The 24547-nt window shown below is 43.5% G+C and overlaps 1 protein-coding gene across 1 annotated transcript in view; it reads left to right on the plus strand.

Annotated features, from left to right (window-relative positions):
- The window catches only part of SREK1 (splicing regulatory glutamic acid and lysine rich protein 1), a 252902-nt gene that overhangs the window by 220679 nt on the left and 7676 nt on the right, over nucleotides 1-24547 (plus strand). Inside the window, 1 exon segment of the mRNA XM_030193208.1 lies at nucleotides 13619-13760. Within this exon segment, the coding sequence (XP_030049068.1) occupies nucleotides 13619-13760 (142 nt within the window).

A 24547-nucleotide genomic window follows, 5' to 3' on the forward strand; every position in this document is an offset into this window, starting at 1 on the left:
GGAGGGGAATAAGACCCCACATTTTTGCTTGTCTTTAGTTCAATGCTTTTGTTTGTATAAAGTAAAGCTGACATCTGAAAGTGGTTATATTTCGGGGGTTAATGCATTTGAATATATGGTGTCAATTGGTAGAAGGAAAGAGCATGGGGGAAAGGAGTTGTTGTTAATAGACCCTGTTGAATAAAATGTCAATTATCAGTAACATAAAGGGGGGGGGGGGTAAAGTTAAAAGATTAATGAAGATGAGTAATATTGGACAATTATCGTAGCTAGCGTCTGTTGGTTGATTGTACTGATACTTGTAAACACTATTGTTTGTGCTTCATTAATAAAAACTGTTGAAAATAAAAAGGTTCCAGAGGAGATGCGGGAAATTATAGACCGGTGAGTCTGACGACAGTGCCGGGCAAAATGGTAGAGACTATTATTAAGAACAAAATTTCAGAGCATGGTCTAATGAGGCAGTCAGCATGGATTTAGTGAAGGGAAATCTTGCCTCACCAATCTACTACATTTCTTTGAAGGGGCGAACAAACGTGGATAAGGGTGAGCCGGTTGATATTGTGTATCTGGGTTTTCAGAAGGCGTTTGACAAAGTACCTCATGAAAGACTCCAGAGGAAATTGGAGAGTCATGGGATAGGAGGTAGTGTTCTATTGTGGATTAAAAACTGGTTAATGTGAGCAAGTGCAAAGTGATGCATGTGGGAAAGAGGAACCCGAATTATAGCTATGCCATGCAAGGTTCCACGTTAGGAGTCACGGACCAAGAAAGGGATCTAGGTGTCGTCGTTGATGACACGTTGAAACCTTCTGCTCAGTGTGCTGCTGCGGCTAAGAAAGCAAATAGAATGTTAGGTATTATTAGGAAAGGAATGGAAAACAAAAATGAGGATGTTATAATGCCTTTGTATCGCTCCATGGTGCGACCGCACCTCGAATATTGTGTTCAATTCTGGTCGCCACATCTCAAAAAAGATATAGTGGAATTAGAAAAAGTGCAGAGAAGAGCGACGAAAATGATAAAGGGGATGGGACGACTTCCCTATGAGGAAAGGCTAAAGCGGCTACGGCTTTTCAGCTTGGAGAAAAGGCGGCTGAGAGGAGATATGATACAGGTCTATAAAATAATGAGTGGAGTTGAACGGGTAGTGTTTTAATTTAGGTCTCTGAACCCCTAAATTAAAACAGTAGATGTGAAGCGTCTATTCATGCTTTCCAAAAATACCAGGACTAGAGGGCATGCGATGAAGCTACAATGTAGTAAATTTAAAACGAATCGGAGAAAATGTTTCTTCACTCAACGTGTAATTAAACTCTGAAATTCATTGCCAGAGAATGTGGTAAAGGCGGTTAGCTTAGCAGAGTTTAAAAGAGGTTTGGATGGCTTCCTAAAGGAAAAGTCCATAGACCGTTATTAAATGGACTTGGGGAAAATCCACTATTTCTGGGATAAGCAGTATAAAACGTTTTGTACATTTTTGGGATCTTGCTGGGTATTTGTGACCTGGATTGGCCACTGTTGGAAACAGGATGCTGGGCTCGATGGACCTTTGGTCTTTCCCAGTATGGCAATACTTATGTACGTATGTACTTATCTAAACCCTTCCCTCCTGGGCAGAAGCCCATGGAGATACATCCTCCGTGGAAGAGGATGTTGCATCTCCTAGAGGACAGGACCTGGCTACAGGATCACTTCCTGCCCCCCTTCTGGAGTCCTTTCTCCATGACAGCACAGATGTTGTGAACTGGAAATGGGACTTTTCTGTTATGTTCTTGAAGGCCTCTTCTATCTTTGCCTCCGCTCCTCCAAGTCTGCTACTGTAGCCTCCAGAGATCAGAACCATTCCCCGAGTGCTAGGAACTCTTTGCACCAAGTACACACATATTTCTTCACACCAACTGGGAGATAAACATGTTATACTCAGTGCAACAGACTAGATAGCCCCCTTCTCACTCCTGGACTGCTGCCTGCATCTTATTGGTGATTTCTTCAGTTGCTAATGGAGTGGAAATATGTAAACTAAAGTCCCCTAAGAGTTCCACTTATATGCTACTAGTAAAAAAGGCCCGTTTCTGTAAGAAATGAAACTGGCGCTAGCAAGGTTTTCCTCGGAGTGTGTATGTTTGAGAGTGTGTGTGTGAGAGTGACTCTGTGGGAGAGAGAGAGTGAATGTGCGAGTGTGTGTGTGTGACAGAGAGAGAGTGAGAGTTGGTGAGAGTGTGTCTGTGAGAGAGAGTGTGTGCCAGGGGCCTCCCGGGTCTCCCCTCCCTCCCTCCCAGTTCCAGGGTCTCCCCTCCTCCCTCCCTCCCTTCCTCCGAGTTCCAGGGTCTCCCCTCCTCCTTCCCTTCCTCAGAGTTCCAGGGTCTTCCCTCCTCCCTCCCTCCCTCTGAGTGCCAGGGTCGTCCCCCAGCCCTCCCTCTCTCCGAGTGCCAGGGTCGTTCCCCCATCCCTCCCTCTCTCTCTCTCTCTCTCCAAGTGCCAAGGTCGTCCCCTCCCCCTGAGTGCCAGGAATCTGATGAATAAAACTTAAAAAAAAAAACCTGTTTGGCTGAAACACATATTTCTTTTACTCCCCTTGCTCTTCTCGCCACTACGATGAAGATGTCACAGACAAAATAAAACAAATTATTGTTTTGGGGTTTTTTCATAATTAATAAACCCAAAGCTTAAGGTTCTCCGTGTGAAAAGCAGGAATTTTTCTATTTAGGGGCCTGAGATGAGGGCTAAAACTACCCTATCACGTCACGTTTTGAATTTGTACAATGAAATCAGAAAACCATTTCTCTTCCCAAACAGTAACACAGCAATTTACATAGCTCACCCAGATTCTCTCCCTCCCTCGCAACCTGCTCGCAATCGCAAGACGTTTATGTTCCGGTTTCCGGGGCAGGGATCCCTCCTCACCCATCTCTCAGCAGTTTACATAACTCACTCACCCAGATTCTCTCCCTCCCTCGCAACTTGCTCGCAATCGCAAGACATTTATGTTCCGGTTGTGTCTGGTTTCCGGGACAGGGATCCCTCCTCCCCCCCATCTCTCTCGAGTTGTTTTTTTCTCCTGGTTAGGAGCCCGACAGCTGATGGGTGCGAGGCTGTCTGTTTTTTTGCTGTGTTGTTTGATGCCAGATTTGCGCGTGGCAGTGGGTGGGGTGGGGGGGGGGGGGATCAGCTGTGAGTGATGTCAGCCTGGCTACGGAGCCTAGCTCAACAACGCCGAAGGAGCCACGGACACATACATTAGAACGTTGGTGGTGAGAATTATTATATAGGATTATTAAGTGGATTTGGGGAAAATCCTCTATTTCTGGGATAAGCAGTATAAATGTTTTGTACTTTTTGGGGATCTTGCCAGCTATTTGTGACCTGGATTGGCCACTGTTGGAAACAGGATGCTGGGCTTGATGGGCCTTTGGTCTGTCCCAGTTCTTATGTAATTATTAAGTTTTTATTACTATGATTTGTAATGTTGTTAGTAGGTTTCTCTCTGTGAACCTAAGTAGACTGTATTTCTATCAGCTAATTAATGGCTGATAGAGAAACCCTAATTAAATTTCTAGCCTCCCAATTGGTTCAAGGGCCAAAAATCAGAGGTTAGGCCAGGGGTGAGTGGGAGGGAATTAAAATCTAAACTGAGGATTTCTGTCCTCTGTGTTAAATTGTACAGCGCTGCATAACCCTGGTAGCGCTTTATAAATGTTAAGTAGTAGTAGTAGTAGGATTCCTGTGACTATTAGCTGTGCCTTATACTGATACTTTGGAAATTTTAAACTAGTGCCTTTAAATTCTAGCTTATGGAATTGTAACAGACTTTTAAGTGCTAAAAATCTGCTCCTTAAACTGCCTGTGCTAAGTGAGCAGAGTATCTGAAAATAATTCCTCAGGTTACCTATTTAACTCTAAGCCTACCTTTCCTGAAGTTTAAAAGCAATGCCCAGCAAATACTTACCAGTGAAGTTCTTCCTCTCTCTGGAAGTCCTCTGACAGCAACTTTTCTGGACTGAGAGCAGCTTAGCCCTAGCTTCCTTATGTGATCGTGCTTCCTTGATGATTCATACTGCAATCAGTGTGCCATTAGGGACCTTTTGAACTTTTTTTTTCTTTAATCAGTTACTTCTTTGTAATAGCTGTATTTATTTTTTTTCTCTGTAAGATTCATTGACCGGATTTTAATGTTAATGATTTTTACTTAATATTGAGCTATGGTGAAACATAAAAGTAATAAATACGTAAAGGGCTCCAAATATTTGTGCCCATGGCCAGACAGAAAGTGGTGAGCCTTGAATGGAGGCTCTGGCATGGTAGTGTAGCTCCTTCATAACTTTGAGAGCCTGAATGTGTTAGATTCCACACATTCTGAAGCGAAGACTTCTGGAGGTTGATTTGGTGAGTCTCCTGCCTGTGTTGGTTCCAATCACAAAATGGCCATCGGGTCCTCCTGTCGTAGTTTTATCAGCCATTGCTTTGGAGCAGTGGCACTGGGCAGGAATCACCAGGCCATCCTAAGGTAAGCCTAAGGAGGGCCTTTGGGTATGATGGAGGGGAGAGGGAATGCATTTTGGGTTTTAGCTGAAAATACACAGACATTTTTGGCTAAAATTCAAACCCAGATTTTGGTCTGGTTTTGGTGCCAAACAGTTGGACTGTAATACCAGGGCTGATCTACACTACATACTGCAGGGCTGTATGGTGGGGCTGTCTGGGATGTAGTCTCTTCTGTTAGTCGTATCCCTATGCTGTCTTCTACACTATTTGATTCGAAATAGGAAAGGCATATTTCACTATTGTTCAAGCGTCTAGTCCCTTGAACCTGATGTGCTCAAGGTAGAGATGCAGGTGTAGGAAACCTACCCGACTACTTTCTAAACCTGAGATTTGGGCAGTTCACATCCAAGTAAGCACTGTCTAGACAATTTTTGTTCCTCAAATTACAGAGAAGACTGAGTCCAAGGAATCCTGGTGCTCCAAGTATTTGCTGATTTTATTTTATTTGTTAACATTTTTATTTAGGTTATTATAAATCTGTAGAATATATAACCAAAGGTATCCAGTACACAGAAAACACAATTCACATGGCCAAAAGTCCCTCAACAAGCAAATAAACCCTTATCAAACAGTAAAAAAAAAACCTCAGAAAGCATGCTACCACTATAGTCTCATCCCTTCTCCCCCCTACAGTCAAAAACCCAAGCTCTACAAAACAAGAAAAGAAAAAGCAAGAAAGTATTACCCCAATCATCAACAAACAGAAGAACAATGTAGGACATCAATCAAGACTGGAGGTTTCTCCAAATCAGATAGGGGTGCCAGACTCTCTGAAAAGTACCCATAGCAGTGGTCTGCAAAGCAATAAGTTTAGTCATCAGAGAATCCAATTTCAACAAGAGTTGGTCTCTAGAGGTGAGCACAGTCCATTTCCGATAAGATGCTAAACGGATTCTGGCGGCCGTAGCAACCAGAGCCACAAATTTCTGAGTGTCGTCCTCCAGCCCAGGGAGACCCCCACTCAGCAGCAGCATATACAGATTGAGGTATCTCAACCTGTAAAACATTCTTTATGAACTCTTTCACCATTTGCAATATTCCCGGGCTTTAGGACAAGCTCACCAAACATGGGCAAATGTACCAGACTAACTACTCTTGTCGCCAACATTCACCTGTGCCCCACCCAAAAAGCTTATGAAGGTGGGCCAGGATATGATATCATTAAAATAATTTTATAACCCATGTTCGCTGAAGTTTGAGGAAAAATTTGAAGGAGGTTCTTATAAATTGCTTCCCAGTGGGTAGTAGACAGGCAATACCCTAAAAGAAATTCCCATTTCTCCTTATAGGTACACACCAATGGTGTACATATCAGTAAAGCCGTATATAGGCGTGATATAAGCCCACCACCCACCCCCATACAAAACACTTGTAATAAAGGAAAATGTTCCCGCTCCCAATGAGGTAGTACTTTCTGACCCATAAAATCCTAGAGTTGACAGTAATAAAAATAATTAGTAGCCTCCAACCCAAACTTATCTGGAAGGGCCTCAGAAGGGATAAAGGTGGTATCCAGCACTACCTGACTCCTGCCCATCTGCGAAAAAAGTAAGCTCCCCTGGGGTAAATCCTGGAGCAGGTTATATGGGAGTGTGATAAAAATACATTTGATGAGAGAAAATTTAGTCCGAACCTCATGCCAGATGTCAAGCATGCAGGCTGTGCCTTTGGGAGCCTGAGTACAGAGAACCTTAATGCCTCCTAACAGCAACCATGGAAAGGCGCAGAGAGAGAACGATCTTAATGCTTGCTCCAATTGCACCCATCTGTTTTCAGGAAATGTAACCCACTCAAGAATAGATTAAAGTTAAGCTGCCTGATAATAAATACAAAAGTATGTGAAGGACCTCCATACCACCATGTTTCCAAATATTAGAAAAAAGCATCCATTGTAACTTAAGGAGAAAAACCTTTTGAACAGGCAGTGGTAAACTAGCAAATAGGTATAAGAATTTAGACAAGACCATCATTTTTACTGTGCTTACGTGGCCCAACTAAGAGACCCACAACCCCTCCCACTGATCCAGATCAGCAAGTACAATTTTAAGCAGGAGAGGATAATTGAGTACAAAGAGGGAAGCGAGATCTGCTGAAACATTAACCCCTAAATATCTAATGTACGTTACTCAGTGAAAATGAAACCATGTACAGAGCTGAACAGATTGAGGCCCCGGCACCATAAGATTTAGGAGTTCAGACTTAGAGATATTCAAACGAAAACCGGAAGCTACGCTATAATGAGTCAGATGATCCAACAAAGCATGCAGAGCTGGAGCAGTAACAACAAACAAAACATCATCCACATACAAAAGCTGCTTGTGCTCCTGACCACAAACCTCTATCTCATGAATCCTGGTATCCAAAGACTCCATGATCACGGCAAAGATCAAGGGAGAAAGAGGGCACCCTTGACAAGTGCCTCTGCCATATGGGGAAATGCTTTGTATAGCCACCATTGATTTGAAGGCAAGCCACTAGGGTATCGTAAATGAGAGACAGCCATCTCAAAAATTTCCCCTCCTCAAGCCTAAATTTCCGTAAAGTGGTCATTATGAATAGTCAGAAAACCCAGTCAGACTGCCTCCGCATCACTCGTTAAAGCAATCGCCATAGAAGGCCCCTGGCGGACCTCCCAAATTAGATTTAACAGGCGTGGAATATCAGTGGGCTGACGCCCTGCTACAAAACCCAACTGATCACCATGAACAAGGTCGGGTAAATATTTCTGCAGTCTTGTTGGCTGAAATCTTGGCCAGAAGCTTGTAATCAACCCCCTAGCATGGAGATAGGTCTATATGAAGCACATTTGGCTGCATCCTTACCAGGTTTCAAAAGCAAAATAATATTAGCTTACCGAAGAGAAAGCTGCAGTGTCTCCTGAGTGAGTAGCAGGTTAAACATATAGGCAAAGGGTTCGGCAAGAAGATGTGCAAACGACTTATAGAACCAGTTAGTAAACCCATCAATTCCTTGTGCTTTCTATGCAGGCAGTTGGCCAGTGGCCCATAACACTTCAACTGTAACTGGGAGGGACAACTGATCTGCCTCACTAGGTTTTAGACAAGGAAGGGCCACCTCCTGTAATAATGCATCTATATCCACCTGCGAGGCTGAGGATTCTGGGGTATATAACTGCTGGTAATAGCCTGTTGAATACCAGCGTCTTCCGTAACCACCACCTCTCTTTGCTCATTTTCAATTTAAAGGATAAGGTTTTGAGCTTGCAATTTACACAGTTTGCCAAAAAATGCCCCGCTTTATTCCCCCATTCAAAATATTCCTACCAAGTTCTTTGCAGGGCCCAAGTCACCTGTTCAAGCTCCAAATCACACAACTCATGTAGCTTAGCCTCCAAAGAAGCCTAAAGGTCAGAGACCTCGGAGCTAGTTTTATGACACTTCTCCAGCAGAAGAATGTCTTCTCGCAAATGAAATTTACGATCTTGCCTACACTTATGTCTGTAAGAGGTTCTTGAAATGCATTGGCTCTTCATAAAAACTTTGAAACAGCTCCCTTACAGTCACAGTATACACCCGTATTGTTAAAAACAAAATATTCTTGTATAGCCTGCTCTACGGGAAAACCTGCAAGTCATTTTTTAACATCATTGAATTTTCAATAGTCCTGACCTTGGGAGGGGGAGGAAGATTAACCAACAACTGCAGCTTAAGTGGAGCATGGTCTGACCAAAGCCGAAGCTCCACAGAAACCTCTCTAACTGCCAAACAAGTAGTCTGTTCCAGGAGCCACTTATCTATTCTAGTGTAGGATTGATTCAGGGCAGAAAAATAGGTGAAGTCCCTCTCCCTGTGGTGAAAAAGTCTCCAAATATCTTCAAGACCATGGTGAGCCATAAAGGTACACAGCCTGGTCCTATAAAGCCTTGCATACTGTATGGCTGTTAGAATTATCAAAGCATGGATCACACATGAGATTAAAATCACCCCCCCCCCCCCCCACACACACACACACACAATAAGGACTACCTCAGCAAAGGCAAGCAACCTCTTTTCCAAATCCTCATAAAAAGGGCCCTTTTCATTATTAGGGGCATATAGGTCCACTAAGGTATAGAGTTGGTTGACCCTCAACTCCACCTTTAAAAATATAAATCTCCCCCTTGATATTTTTTCACCTCCCGAGGTGTGCAACGGACAGTTTTATGTATCAAAATGCCCACCCCACAAGTCTTCCTATGATTTTTATTAGAAGCTAGAGGGTAGGAGCAGTGGGATAATAAATATCCATGGTGCACCAACAGATGCGTCTCCTGAATAAATCCACCCTCCATGTGTGTCCGGGTCGCCTCCTTAAAGTACAACTGTCGCTTCTGCAGAGAGTTTAGACCTTTCACATTATAACTGAAAAGTGATATCAGCCATCATTCAGCAAAAAAACAAACAAACACATAACATACCGTCCCCCAAAGCACATTATTCCCTGCCATAATGTAGCAGGTAACAAGGAGGACGTGGCTGACGCTCCCTAGAAAACCTCAGATTTCCCCCCCCCCCCCCTCACACACACACACACACACAAGGGAGGGATCACCAAATCTCTTCCCAGCCAAAATTGTTAGCAACTACATAATCATTCATGAGTCACCAAGTCCCACATTCTTGCACCAAGAAGGTAGGCATTTCATTCCCTGAGATACATATCGCCATATTGAAGGCCCGTCCTGCACCAGACTCCCACAGGGCACATCCACCGGCTCACCAGCTCACTGGGGGATGTGATAGGTGGTAAACTAGCCTCTGTAAAGCGGGCAGACAGTTTCTCCAGAGTGTGTTCCTGAAATTGCTTCCCAGTAACTGTAAAAGCTAATCTGATGGGATAGAGCCAGTGATATCGCACCCACTTCTGTAGCAAAATCTCAGTCCAGTAGTTTTTGCAGTGCTTGAGGGTATTTGGGGCTGTATCTGAATATACCTCAGTCTCCGCTGACTGCCAGTCAAGTGAGACTTCACGTCTTCGGGAAGCCTGAAGCACTTGCTCCTTATCGTTGAAGTGATAGAAACACACAATAATATCCCGGGGCACATTCTGATCTCAGGTCCCTGTCACTCAATGCACACGCTCTGTAATGAGCTCTACTGTTGAACACAGAGAAGAGGATCCTTGTAGTTATTCCTGACAAGTTGCCTGGATGACCTCACGACACTGAGAATCCACTACTGTCTCTGGAACACTGCGGAACCAAAGGTTCTGCCTTCTGGATCTGTTTTCCAGATCCTCTAACTTCAGTAGAATGTCTTCCTTGTGGTGTTCCAGGCAAGACACCTGTTCCTATTCCTGCACCTGTACAACGTCCTCACCATAAGTATTGAGATGAGTGTCAGGAGTGCTGGAAGTCAAAATTATTGCTGGACATACTTATATTAATATGAAACCAGCTTCTGACCTCTGAGAACCACCCCCTCCCTCAGGAAGCACTGAGGATGGCACCAAATTGTGGTCAGACGCCTGATAGCCCTTTGGTTTCTCAGTTACTCTTGATTAACATACCTTTTGTTCCATCTGGGAGCAGGGCTTCAGAGCAACCAAAGCCAGACAGTGAGGCTCCATGACTAGTAACTTCAAACGGGACAACCTGTGAAAGTTGTTGCACTCCTGACAATGAGTCTCCACCTCTCCCAGCTGAGAGCCAAAATCTGCCAGCTGCTTCTTATCCGCAAAAGAGTGCTGTATTTGAGCTTTAAAAAGTCACAAGCTCACTCTTGAGGTTGTGAAATCCCTGATGAATTTCATCCCGGAACAGCACATTATCAGCACTAGTTTCCACTGCACATGCCGCGGCTTCTGCCATCTTAACTGTGTGCTGCACAGACTGTGGAGTCACAGCCTGATATGGTTGTAATATTAGCCTGCCGCATATTTTACGCCATCTGCCACCACCGGAGAGAAGTGTACAGTCAAGGTATACTTATAGTGCTGTTGGCAACTCAGTGATGCTTGGAAGATTATGTGCCGGCAGGTTCCGGAGCTCCGATCCTAGCTGCCATCTGTCATGATGTTCGTTTGATGATGATCTTGACTAAACTGTTTTACAGCCTGCTCTTAAACATGATAAAAGTGCCTTAGAGTACATAAGTATTGCCATTCTGGGACAGACCAAAGGTCCGTCAAGCCCAGCATTCTGTTTCCAACAGTGGCCAATCTAGGTCACAAATACCTGGCAAGATCTCAAAAAAGTACAAAACATTTTATGCTGCTTATCCCAGAAATAGTGGATTTTCAATTCCAATTTAATAATGGTCTATGGACTTTTCCTTTAGGAAGCCGTCCAAACCTTTTTAAAAACTCCACTAAGCTAACCGCTTTACCACATTCTCTGGCAACAAATTCCAGAGTTTAATTACACGTTGAGTGAAGAAACATTTTCTACGATTTGTTTTAAATTTACCACTCTGTAGCTTCATCGCATGCCCCCTAGTCCTAATATTTTTGGAAAGCGTAAACAGACGCTTCACGTCTCCCCGTTCCACTCCACTCATTATTTTATAGACCTCTATTATATCTCCCCTGAGCCGTCTTTTCTCCAAGCTGAAGAGCCCCAGCCGTTTTTGCCTTTCCTCATAGGGAAGTCATCTCATCCCTTTTGTCATTTTTGTTGCCCTTCTGTGCAACTTTTCTAATTCCACTATAGCTTTTTTTGAGATGCGGCGACCAGAATTGAACACAATATTCGAGGTGCGGTCGCACCATGTCTGTCTGAGGACCTTTACTTTCCAGGTTTTGCTCAAAGGATGGCTAAAGCATGTCCCTTTTTAATTTACAGTTATGGAGAGTATCTTAGTCTCCTAATGCACCTCAGGAAGAAAAAGAGGAGTGCACCCTCCACAATAACGTAAAACAACAAGAGCAGAAGTGGTTGAAGGAAGGAGAAGCAACCAAAGTATTCACACACCTAAGTTTATTGAAAAGAGACCCAACTTGGCTTGCATCAGGAGTCTAAAAAATATATATGTACAACATTTAAAATATACAGAAAAATATAAAAAATATCTTTTATGTATTAAGGTTACCATCAAGTTCTCAGAATCTTGTAAATAACCATACAGCAACAATCACTCCTAAAAACCAATCTGTTTAAAAAGGCATACCCTACCAATCCAACTTAAATGCCTAATCTCTGCAACACAACCAAACTAAAGCACATAATGGACATAACACAACTCTTCCATTCTCCGATTCCCTAATGTGGCTGTGCCACATGAACTTGATCTTACCACAACATCACCTTGTATTTGTTCACACCGGAGCCTGCAAAGGCCTCTCCAGTACTATGTAAGCCACATTGAGCCTACAAATAGGTGGGAAAATGTGGGATACAAATGTAACAAATAAAAATAACATATAACAACATTTAGCATTATTTTTCCCAGAAAATGAATGTCATTCAAAAACAATATATGAGCATGAAGTGTGCTTCATAATTTGCTGGATATTTTTTGGCAGATAGTCTGCTGTTTTGTATTTTCGCATATTGAACGTAGTTTTTAATGATTTTTTTTTTTATTATTTTATGAATCGGTTGGAAACACTGCACCAAAGATGGGACTTGTTCAATATGGTTATGCAATAAGTGTGGCATTGTTGGATTTGGGTCTAAAGTATGTACTTTATAAGGTATTATTTATTTTGGTTATATGTTTGTTTTTAATATAATGAATTGATGCCTTTTAAATCCTGTATAGATTTTTCTCACCTTTTTGCCATTGTTTTCTTTTTGGATGACAACACTGTTATATATTTTTTGGAAACAAATGCTAAATGTTGTATTTTATTTTTAGGAGTGATTATTGTTGCATGGTTATTTACTGGCTTTTGAGAACCTGATGGTAATCTTGACTTAATATGGACAATATTTTATATGATTTTTTAAAATATTTTCCTGTATATTTTAAATGTATGTGTATATTTTTTAGACCATTGATGAAGGCTGTAGCCGAATTTTGACCAAGTTAGGTATCTTTTCAATAAACTTGGGTTTGTGACTACTTTGGCTGCTTCTCCTGCCTTGGCCCACCTCTGTTTTTGTTGGGTGTTCTCCTGATGTACCTCAACAGCCTGAAAGAGTGGGTGGCCACATCAGTTCACCATTTCTTCAGTATGTACATTAGAAAAGAAAACAAGCACAAGTGTCACAGACAGACAGCTACGGGTTTCAACATTCTATGTTCACACTGAGAAATATTGATAACTAGTAAAACAGGCCCGTTTCTAACACAAATGAAACGGGCGCTAGCAAGGTTTTCCTCAGAGTGTGTATGTTTGAGAGAGAGAGAGAGAGAGAGAGTGTGTGTGTGAGAGAAAGTGTGTGTGTGTGAGTGAGAGAATGAGTGAGAGCCAGAGCGTGTGTGTGTTTGTGTCAGAGAGAGTGTTTGAGAGAGAAAGAGTGTATGTGTGAGAGAGATAGAGTGTGAGTGTGTGAGAGAATGTGAGAGACAGAGAGTGTGTGTGTGTGGGGCTCCGAGTTCCATGACCCCCTCCTTCCCTCTCCTTCTGTCCGAGCTGCAGGCCCCCCTCCCTCTCCTCCCCTCCAAGTTCTTGCCTCCCCTTCCCTCCGAGTTCTTGCCCCTCCCTTCCCTCCGAGTTCCCTGCCCCCTCCCTCTCCTCCCCAGTGTGTTCCATGCTCCCCTTTCCTCGGAGTTTGTATGTTTGAGCGAGAGTGTTTGGGTGAGAGATGGAGTGTGTATGTGAGAGAGAATGAGTGAGAGAAAGAGAGTGTGTGTGTGTGTTTGTGAGAGAGAGAGAGAGAGTGTGTGTGTGTGTGAGTCTGTGTGTGAGAGACAGAGTGAGTGTGTGTGTGTGAGAAAGTGAAGCCTTGAAGCATTCGTGCGCTCTGTAAGGCTCCATCTCCTCAATTGACGACACGTAGTTCCGGAACGTTGCAGGAATGCTTCAAGGCTTCACTGTCTCGGCTTCAGAACGTTGGAGATGCGTTTTATTATATAGGATGATTGTAGGACCTCTGTTTCATGTTTCTATTTTTTCAGTTCTATCCATGTAAAAGATCAACTTTGTTAATCAAGCTAGCTAATGTATAAATTGTATCTCTTCCTAGCAGAAATAAGAAAGAGAAAAAGAAAGAGAAAGAAAGAGAGCAAAGCTGTGAAAGAAAAGAGAGGGAGCAGCAAACATCCAAAAGAAAGACCAACAAAGACAAAGATGTGAAGGATAAAATAGAAAAGAACAATACTTCTTTAAAGGTAAGGTTTTATGGGAGGAAGAGTTCTGTAGACAATTTGCCAGCTACTTTATACTGAATATACAAGATGTGAAATGTTTTTAGTATGTTTATTTCATTCTAAAGTATCAATGAAAAGTATTTTGTCTTAAACAATGATTGTCTTAAACAATTTTCTCGAGATTCAGTTAAAGATTCCTTAAGCTGTGGCCACAGTGCAGAGGATGTGGAAACAGCAGTTAGCGTATCTGGGTTTACAAAAGGTTTGGACAAATTCCTGGAAGAAAAGTCCATAGTCTGCTATTGACAGACATGGGGAAGAAACTGCTTGCCCCGGGATTGGTAGCATGGAATGTTGCTGCTAATTGGGTTTCTGCCAGGTACTTGTGACCTGGCTTGGCCACTCTTTGGAAAACAGGATATTGGGCTAGATGGACCATTGGTGTGACCCAGTATGGCTACTCTTATGTTCTTAAATGTGAAGGACGGAAACTGGAAAGGAGATGGCATAAATCTCGCCTGGTTGAAGACAGGCTAAATTGTAGGAAGCACACGGCAAAGTACTGCCAAGCCTTAACAGCAACTAAAAAACAGTGTTTCTCTCAATGCATTGCACAGGCTGCCAATTCAACTAAGCAATTGTTCAGTATAGTAAACAGCCTAATGCAACCCTCGCAACAGAACTGGCCTGCCCAGTCTAAACTGAACGGCAGTGATTTTGTTGCATACTTTGCAAACAAAATTAAAAGTCTCCACCAGGATTTATAGGCAGTCCCACCCTATTCCCATCCAGTTAACCAAGGGTGCACAAACTCGCTCCCTCCTGACAGAGACAGATGGGACACTTTTAACCCAATGACAGAAGAGAGTCTTGACAAAATCGTAAGAGACCTTTGACCAGTAACTATTCTTACTGTATCTGCTCCCTTGACCCCTGCCCATCAAAGATAGTGCAGCAGGCAAGTATGGGCATTATAGAAGGCGCCAAAACAATTGTGAACACCTCTCTTTCTAATGGGCAACTACCAACAGTATTAAAAAGGGCAGAGGTTCTCCCTTTGCTAAAGAAAAACAACCTTGACCAGGACAAACTTGAAAGTTAGTGGCCAGTATCCAACATCTCATTTCTAGGGAAACTCATAGAACAAACAGTCTGTGTTGAACTTAATGATTGGCTAGAAGAGAGAAACAGGCTAGATGTCAATTGGGATTCAGACCTGGTTATGGAACAGAAACAGTCCTCATATCCCTACTAGATGATCTTCACAGAAACCGAGACGGGATTTGCCTCAATGTTAGTACTGCTAGATTTCTCAGCAGCTTTTGACACTGTGGATCATGATATGCTAGTACAACTGACAGAAATGGGTATCAATGGAACAGTACTTGCCTGGTTCAGATCCTATCTATCAGAAAGGCAACAATCCATAAGTTTGGCAGCAGCTCATCACCACCATGGACACTGACCTGCGGGGTACCACAAGGATCGAAACTGTCGCCTATTCTGTTAATTATCTGCTACAAGCCGAGCTGATTCGGTCAATGGAAACTCAGTTCTACATCTACGCGGATGTTGTTCAGCTACTTATACCCATCGAACCTGACTTACCTACAGCCTTGAATAAACTGATCACATCTAACATCAATTCAAGAATTGGGTAAACACAACAAACTTTGCCTGAACCCAAGTAAAACCGAGCTTCTCTGGGTCCCTAACACAAGTGGATACATACCCAACATCAATATCCCTTTTGGGAAGTACAAACTCCCCCTCAGATCACAAGTCAGGAGCCTTGGAATGCAGTTAGATTCAACACCTACCCTGATTCGCCAAATCCAAGCAACCTTCATGAGCTACTTCAACTATTTGCGACAGCTACGCTGCCTCTCTCCTTACATTGAGAAGGTAAATCTTATCCCAGTTGTTCATGCCGTGATAACATCAAGACTGGATTACTACAATGCACTAGACAGTTGTCTGACTACAAAGGGCCTGCACCAGCTCCAGTTGATTCAGAATGCAGCAGCAAGACTCGTAGAAGGTTGCAAGCGATGTGACCACATCACACCATTTTTGCAAAAATTTAATTGGCTACCAGTACAATACAGGGCTAAATTTAAAACTCCGTGTCTGATCTTCAAGGCCCTCAAAGAAAATGACCCTGAATACCTGAAGAATAGGATGATCCTCTACATACCACCAAAGACACTAAGTTCCTCTTTAAGGACTGTCACTAACCACACCCTCTCCAAAAGACATTACACGATGTGATACCCGCAAGCGAGCCTTCCCCGGTGTAGCCCCCACATTCTGGAATGCACTCCCTGAAAGGCTCCGCTTAACACAAGACTATCTCTACTTCAGGAATCAGGTGAAAGCTTGGCTCTTCAACCAGGTCTTTAATGGAAGATGTAACTAACTCGTTAGTCTCACTCACAGACAAGCAGTGACTCGGGCTGCATTATATTGCAGCAGGACATGTTTATCCACCCCTACCCTAGCTGAGATAATATTTAACCATTTCTCTGACCTCATGTGCAACTTTCTTTATGTTTCAACACCTTTATTGAAGGCAGTGCAAGAGTAACAAAAACACAAATGCAACTACATTATCAGTAAACCATTTCACACGTGCATTGAAACTAATACAATGGTCACTCTAGGCCTTCAGATACCATTTTAATAAAGCCCCACCAAACCCCCATCCCCAACACCCCTCCCCATAAATCCACTATTCGCTATCCGAAACCAGATATCAAAACATCTTATCCCCCCCCTTTCCCGGAGGATTCGACATCTGGATTGGTCCCACGAGATACACTCCTTCCTCCCCCCCTTCCCAAACTGACTGGCTTCAGATCAATAAAAAAAAAAAAAAAGAAAAATCTAGGTTGAGGTATCCCAGCCGCCCTTTACATGATATTGACAATGAGACTATGCCCCCGGAGGCTTAAACTGGAAAGGTAAGGAGTCCAAATCAACAAAAAGACCTTCCTGCATCTGGGGGACTCTCTGGCATCCATAGCCTCCCAATTAGCCAATAAATGCACTTGATTCCTCCAATGCCAGTATGCCGGAGGATCAGATAAAGTCCAATATTGCAATATAACTTTTCGGGCTACTAGGGTCAGTTTGCGACACAAAAGGATAAGATGCCTACACATAGGATAGTACGCTTTAGGTTTATCGAGTACAGATTGCTCCACTGACCCCATACAACACAATCCAGTATACGGGACAGAAACCATCTGACCTGTTACCAAAAGTTTTGTACCTGAGAGCACCCCCAAATAGCGTGAAAAAAGTATGTCGAGACTGCTTACACTTGGAGCAATCAGACTCCTCCTGTGAGCCCATATGTATCAATTGTGCTTTAGTTGCCCGATGTATCACCCTTACTCCACATTCCCTTAATTGTTCGTCCATAGTCAAGAGGGGAATGCTCCTGAGAGTGGCTGCAACATCCCAATCCCCCAGGGAAACACCCAAATCTTCCTCCCATCTAGTCTTCAACACTGAAAAGTCACTACCCAGGTTCCCTTCAATAAGGTGCAACTTTCTTTAAATCAATCACCTTACTTTCTAACATAGTAGATGATGGCAGAAAAAGACCTGCACAGTCCATCCAGTCTGCCCAACAAGATAAACTCATATGTGCTACTTTTTGTGTATACCTGACCTTGATTTGTATCTGCCATTTTCAGGGCACAGACCGTAGAAGTCTGCCCAGCACTAGCCCCCCCTCCCACCACCGGTTCTGCCACCCAATCTCGGCTAAGCTTCTAAGGATCCATTCCTTCTGAACAGGATTCCTTTATGTTTATTTATTTATTTTTGTTACATTTGTACCCCGCACTTTCCCACTCAATGCGGCAGGCAATGGAGGGTTAATTGACTTACCCAGAGTCACAAGGAGCTGCCTGTGCCGGGAATCGAACTCAGTTCCTCAGTTCCCCAGGACCAAAGTCCACCACCCTAACCACTAGGCCACTCCTCCACGCATGTTTGAATTCCGTTACCGTTTTCATCTCCACCACCTCCCGTGGGAGGGCATTCCAAGTATCCACCAATCTCTCCGTGAAAAAATACTTCCTGACATTTTTCTTGAGTCTGCCCCCCCCCCCCCTTCAATCTCATTTCATGTCCTCTAGTTCTACTGCCTTCCCATCTACAGAAAAGGTTTGTTTGCGGATTAATACCTTTCAAATATTTGAACGTCTGTATCATATCACCCCTGTTTCTCCTTTCCTGCAGGGTATACATGTTCAGGTTAGCAAGTCTCTCCTCATTCGTCTTGTAACGCAAATCCCATATCATTCTTGTAGCTTTTCTTTGCACCTCTTCAATTCTTTTTACATCCTTAGCAAGATACTGCCTCCAAAACTGAACACAATACTCCAGTTGGGGCCTCACCAACGACTTATACTGGGGCATTAAAACCTCTTTTCTTCTGTTGGTCACACCTCTCTCTATACAGCCTAGCAACCTTCTAGCTGCGGCCACAGCCTTGTCACACTGTTTCGTCGCCCTCAGATACTATCACCCCAAGATCCCTCTCCCCGTCCGTACATATCAGACTCTCACCGCCTAACACATATGTCTCCTGTGGATTTCTACTCCCTAAGTGCATCACTTTGCATTTCTTCGCATTGAATTTTAATTGCCAAACCGTAGACCATTCTTCTAGCTTCCGCAGATCCTTTTTCATGTTTTCCACTCCCGGGTGTCCACTCTGTTACAAATCTTAGTATCATTTGCAAAAAGGCAAACTTTACCTTCCAACCCTTCTGCAATGTCACTCACAAATATATTGAACAGAATCGGCCCCAGCACCGATCCCTGAGGCACTCCACTACTCACCTTTCCCTCATCCGAGCGAATTCCATTAACCACCACCCTCTGGCGTCTGTCCGTCAACCAGTTCTTAATCCAGTTCACCACGTCGGGTCCTATTTTCAGCCTGTCAAGTTTATTCAACAGCCTCCTGTGGGGAACCGTGTCAAAAGCTTTGCTGAAATCTAAGTAGATTACGTCTATAGCACGTCCCTGATTCAGTTCTCCGGTCACCCAGTCAAAGAATTCAATGAGATTCGTTTGGCATGATTTACCTTTGGTAAAATCATGTTGTCTCAGATCTTGCAACTTATTGGCTTCCAGGAAATTCACTATCCTTTCCTTCAGCATCACTTCCATTACTTTTCCAATAACTGAAGTGAGGCTTACTGGCCTGTAGTTTCCAGCTTCTTCCCTATCACCACTTTTGTGAAGAGGGACCACATCCGCCATTCTCCAATCCCACGGAACCTCTCCCGTCTCGAAGGATTTATTAAACAAATCTTTAAGAGGACCCGCCAGAACCTCTCTCAGCTCCCTCAATATCCTGAGGTGGATCCCGTCCGGTCCCACGACTGTCCACATTTAAATTTTCAAGTTGTTCATACACACCCTCTTCCGTGAACGGTGCTCTATCCACTCCATTTCTAACTCTTCCTACTTTCTTATCTATCTATATGTTACATCTTTGCTTTACACTTCACTATCAATTATAATGTTCTATTACGTATTGTATTGATATTATGAGCAGTATACCATGCCATGCTTTGTATTGTTTTGGAATTATGTTACTGCTGTAATTGTCTATTGCTCATGTTTGGTCTATTCTTACTGTACACCGCCTTGAGTAAATAAATCCTAATAAATAAATATGGTTCCCTCCTGGAATTGTCCTCCGAAGAATCATGGAGATTGGAATGTTTTCCGACTTTAATCATTCAGAACGAGGGGTCGCTTCTGCATCCTAACCTCTAGTCTCTGGCTTTCATGCCTGGATGTTGCGAGCCTAGAATTTGCTTCCTTGGGTCTTTTGGAGGGTGACTCCCGTGTCTTGTTGGCTTCCAGGAAAAATTCCACTAAGAAGCATTATTCTTTTAAATGGAGGAGGTTTGCCATCTGGTGTGACAGCAAGACCATAGATCCCCTTTCTTGTCCTACACAGACCCTGCTTGAATACCTTCTACACATCAGAGTCTGGCATCAAGACCAACTCCTTATGAGTTCACTTTGGTGCAATTAGTGCTTATCAGCGTATAGAAGGTAAGCCTATCTCTGATGAAACTTAATATAAGGTGCATCTACTACTAAGGCCTGAAGCTCAATGACCCTACGAGCTGAAGTAACAGCCACCAAGAAAATGGATAGCCTTTAGTTCGCTTCATGAGAGATTTGCTTTTGTCAAAGCCCCCTGTCAAACCTCCACCAGTGTCATGGGATCTCAGCATCGTGTTCACCCAGCTGATGAAAGCTCCTTTTGAGCCACTGAATTCCTGCCATCTGAAGTACTTGACCTGTTACTTCAGCTCATAGGGTCATTGAGCTTCAGGCCTTAGTAGTAGATGCACCTTATATTAAGTTTCATCACATCACAACAGAGTAGTCCTCCACACACGCCCTAAATTCTTCTAAAGGTGGTGTCTGAGTTCCATCTGAACCAGTCGATTGTCTTGCCAACATTCTTTCCCCAACCTCTTGCCGATCCTAGCTAAAGCAGCTTGCACACTTTGGACTGCAAGAGAGCATTGACCTTTTACGTGGAGCGGATGAAGCCCTTCAGACAGTCGCCCAGCTTTTTGCTTCTTTTGATCCCAATAGGATGGAGGTTGCGAAATGCACCATACCCAATTGGCTGGCAGATTGTATGTCCTTCGCTTATGCCCAGGGTGGGCTGATTTTGGAGGGTCATGTCACGGCTCATAATGTTAGAGCCATGGCTGCGTTGGTAGCCCTCTTGAAGTCAGCTCCATTGAAGAGATTTGCAAAGCTGCGACGTAGTCTTCTGTCCACACATTCACATCTCACTACTGCCTTGAGCAGAATACCTGATGCAACAGTCGGTTTGGGCAGTCAGTGTTGCAGAATCTGTTTGGGGTCTAGAATCCAATTCCACCCTCCTAGGCCCATTTTATTCTGTTCCAGGCTGCTCTCTCATCTAATTTTGTATATGGTTTCAGGTTAATCTGCTTTAAGTCCTTGCTGTCGCGAGGCCCAATTGACCAACATTTTTTGTTTTGGGTGAGCCTGGCTGCTAGGGATTCCCAACTTGTGAGAAGAAGCAATCCTGCTTGTCCTCAGAGAAAGTGAAGAGACTTACCTGAAGCAGGTACTGTCCGAGGACAGCAGGCTTCTTAATCTCACAATCCCACCCACCTCCCCTTAGAGTTGTCTGTTCCATGTTTTTATTTGGTTTTTGCTTTTGTGTTAAACTGAAGTGGCGCGTTCACGCAGCGGGCGGGAAGGCACTTGCGCATGCGCGCTGGAGCATGGCTCATGCTCCTGAAAGCTCTAGATTTTTCTTCTGGCAATTTTGCCAAACCGGGCGATGCACTTGTGAGAATAAGAAGCCTGCTGTCCTCGGAGAATATCTGCTACAGGTAAGTATCTTTGCTATACCAATTTATCAGAGGAACGTAAACTACGGATTGGTTGATAAAATTGTAAAGATAAAGTCAAAACAAGAAGAGCATCTTTTCACGATACTTTGAATCTAATCCGCCAGAACACTGGCAACTGATGCAATTCCTTCAAAGTCTGTGAGATTATAGTTAAATTTTGACAGATCTGTTAAGTCTAGCAGCTGAATTCTGCACCATTTGCAGGGAATAAATCATAGACTTTGAAAGGCCTAAATAAAGTGAATTAGTTTTCCATAAAACACCCTCACACCTATGATATATACATACAGTATTCCATCATTGATGCTTGAGTACAAATTTAATAGCAACCATCAGAAGCATATCAAACAAATACCATTCATCTAGTGGCAAAGGACTATTCAAGCCTAAAGATTTCCAGACTATAGCCTTATAAGTGTGTGGCTCCTGAATATTTTCTGATTGGGTTTCTCCACACAACTTACTGTTGAACACTTCCAAAGCCACTGTTTTCTGGATCACTGGAACACACAAGGAACCTTCTTTGACCCCAGCTCTTTTCAATATTCCAATATCACTGGTCCTCTCCGTTCAATATTTGGGTATAATGATTGATTCTACACTGTCGTTGAAAACTCAGGTTTCCCAGGTAGTGCAAAAGGGTTTCTTTTGGCTCGTATTCGTTCTGTTCGTAAGTATCTTGACTTTCCTTCTCTGCTTACTCTGCTTTCATCTCACGGTTAGACTACTGTAATACTGTTTATGCTGGCATTTCTCAGGTTCAACTTCGCCAACTCCAAACTCTTCAAAATCCAGTGATGTGCCTCTTATTTCATGCAAGGAAACCTTACCTCCACTGTTCTTGCAGCTACACTGGCTGCCGGTAAGGTTTAGAATTTGGATCAAGATACTTGTTGTAACTTACAAGGTGCTACACATGGGATTTCCTCTTTCCTTCATTGTTGATTATCCGTTATACCCAGTCTCGTTCCCGGTGTGCTCTCAATGCCCATCAGCTAGTGTTTCCCTCACCCAAGTTTTGAATCGACCAGATCATCCATGTTCTTTTCTGGCGTCCAGCATCAGAGCTTGAACTCTCCCTAAAAAGAGTTGTTGCTTCTGAAGACCCTTTACTTTCAGCTAACGTTCAACAAACCTTTTACCTAGATGTGTGTCCAGCAGCCTGCATGTTCTCACTGAATTGCAGCTTTTTGTTTTTAATTTTTTTTTTTTGCTTGTAGCTATAGTATGAATGAGCTCTTTCCTATTTTAATCAAATTCCTTTTTTCTAATTTTGTTGTAAACTGCCTTAACCTTTTATTTGCAAAGGTGGTATATCAAATTCTAGAATAAACATATTTAGGATTACAGAAACGCGAGACCATATCCTGTCCCAGTAATCTTTCAAAAATGTACACTCATACAAAAAAGTGATAGTGTTATAAAGTTCCAGTGTGGGACTTACATGTCCAACAACGGTTCCTTCAATTTTTGCTGCTTTCAGTAGTTATCTCAACCCACTACACTAACTCCTTGAGATTCCTATTCACCACCACATCTGTAGTCTATCTTCCATTCTTCCTGAAATCAAAATGTTAACATCACAAACATGAAGATTGGATCAAAAGATATTAAAGGGGGGGGGGCAGGACACAGCCGATCCCTGTGGCACTCATACTACCTCTCTACTCCTCTCTCATAAAAAGGAGGCAATCTAGCTCATCATCCCTGACAAGCCCACCTCCAAGCACCTTTTCAGTAGTAGCTGGTGAGGAACCAGGTCAGTGCAGTGCATGTGTTTAATAACAGCAAATACATCACCCTTCTCCTCATCCAGATATTTCATCAATGACAACAATTATGAAGTTTATATAATTAAAAATAGTGACCCAGTCATCTTCCCCCTCCCACCAAGCAAAGGCTTCATTTTATTCCCCTTGCCCTATCAGAGGAATTTCGAGCCTTGTCTACTATGAGCTGTGGTTTCCCTTCTCTGTACCTTTTATAATTCTGCTATATCGTTGTTGAGATGTGACCAGAATAGCAGGTGATACTCAAGGTATGCTTATGCCATGAAATGATACAAAGGCATTATGATATTTTTTTTGTTTTAATCTCCTTAGTAATTCGTAACATTTTGGCAACTGAGGCACACTGAGTGGAAGATGTCAACGTGTTGTCCATGATAATGCTTAGATCCTTTTTCTGGATAGTGACTCCTATTGTGGAATCTAGTATTATGTAGCTGTAAGTTGTGTTATTCTTCCCAATCTTATCACTTTGCACTTCCCCACATTAAATGTCTTCTGCCAGTCTTCTAGTCTCCTGAAGTGGTCCTACATTTTCTCAAAGTCCACATGCAGTTTAACAACCTTGAATAATTTTGTCTTTTCTGCAGATTTGTTCGCATTTCCAGATCATTTATCAAACATATAAATGGCAAGTGACCGACTCACCCGCAAATGCGCAGTAGAGACTTCCCTCTCTGTCCCGCCCTTGCGTCAAGACATGATGACATCAGAGGGAGGAACAGAGAGGGAAATGGAGTCGGACGCTGCCTGCCGTTGGAGCCTGGAAAGTTGAAATGCACCAACATCGCTGGCGCACCAACCTCCACCATCTCCGACGCCGCCGCTCCCGCCCCCCTCCATATCGGGCCCCCTGCACTGACCTGACAGCGCCTCTCACCTCCGTGTGGAAGCGCTGTAGGCAGCAGCAGAGCGATCGGCTCCAACCCTCGTCGTCTCTTCGCCACCCTTAACTCCCACCTCAAAGTGCCCTCCGCTCCCACCCCCCTCACTCTCTCCTCAATCACTGGCTGACTACTTCCGCGACAAGGTGCAGAAGATCAACCTCGAATTCACTACCAAGCCACCTCTTCCTCTTCACCCTTAAACCCACTCCCTCAACCAACCAACCCAGGCCTACTTCTCCTCGTTTCCTGATATCACCGAGGAGGAAACCGCCCACCTTCTTTCCTCCTCGAAATGCACCACCTGTTCCTCCGATCCCATTCCCACTAACTTACTAAACATCATCTCGCCTACTGTCACCCCCCCCCCCATCTGTCATATCCTCAGCCCCTCTCTCTCTACTGCAACTGTCCCTGACTCCTTCAAGGATGCTGTAGTCACACCACTCCTCAAAAAAACATCACTAGACCCTACCTGCCCTTCCAACTACCGCCCCATCTCCCTCCTACCCTTCCTCTCCAAGATACTTGAATGCGCCGTTCACAGCCGCTGCCTTGATTTTCTCTCCTCTCATGCCATCCTCGATCCGCTTCAATCCGGTTTTCGCCCCCTCTACACGCGACAGAAACGGTACTCACTAAAGTCTGTAATGACCTATTCCTTGCCAAATCCAAAGGTCACTACTCCA

Source organism: Microcaecilia unicolor, chromosome 2, assembly GCF_901765095.1.
Source record: "Microcaecilia unicolor chromosome 2, aMicUni1.1, whole genome shotgun sequence".
In the NCBI taxonomy this organism is placed as follows: domain Eukaryota; kingdom Metazoa; phylum Chordata; class Amphibia; order Gymnophiona; family Siphonopidae; genus Microcaecilia; species Microcaecilia unicolor.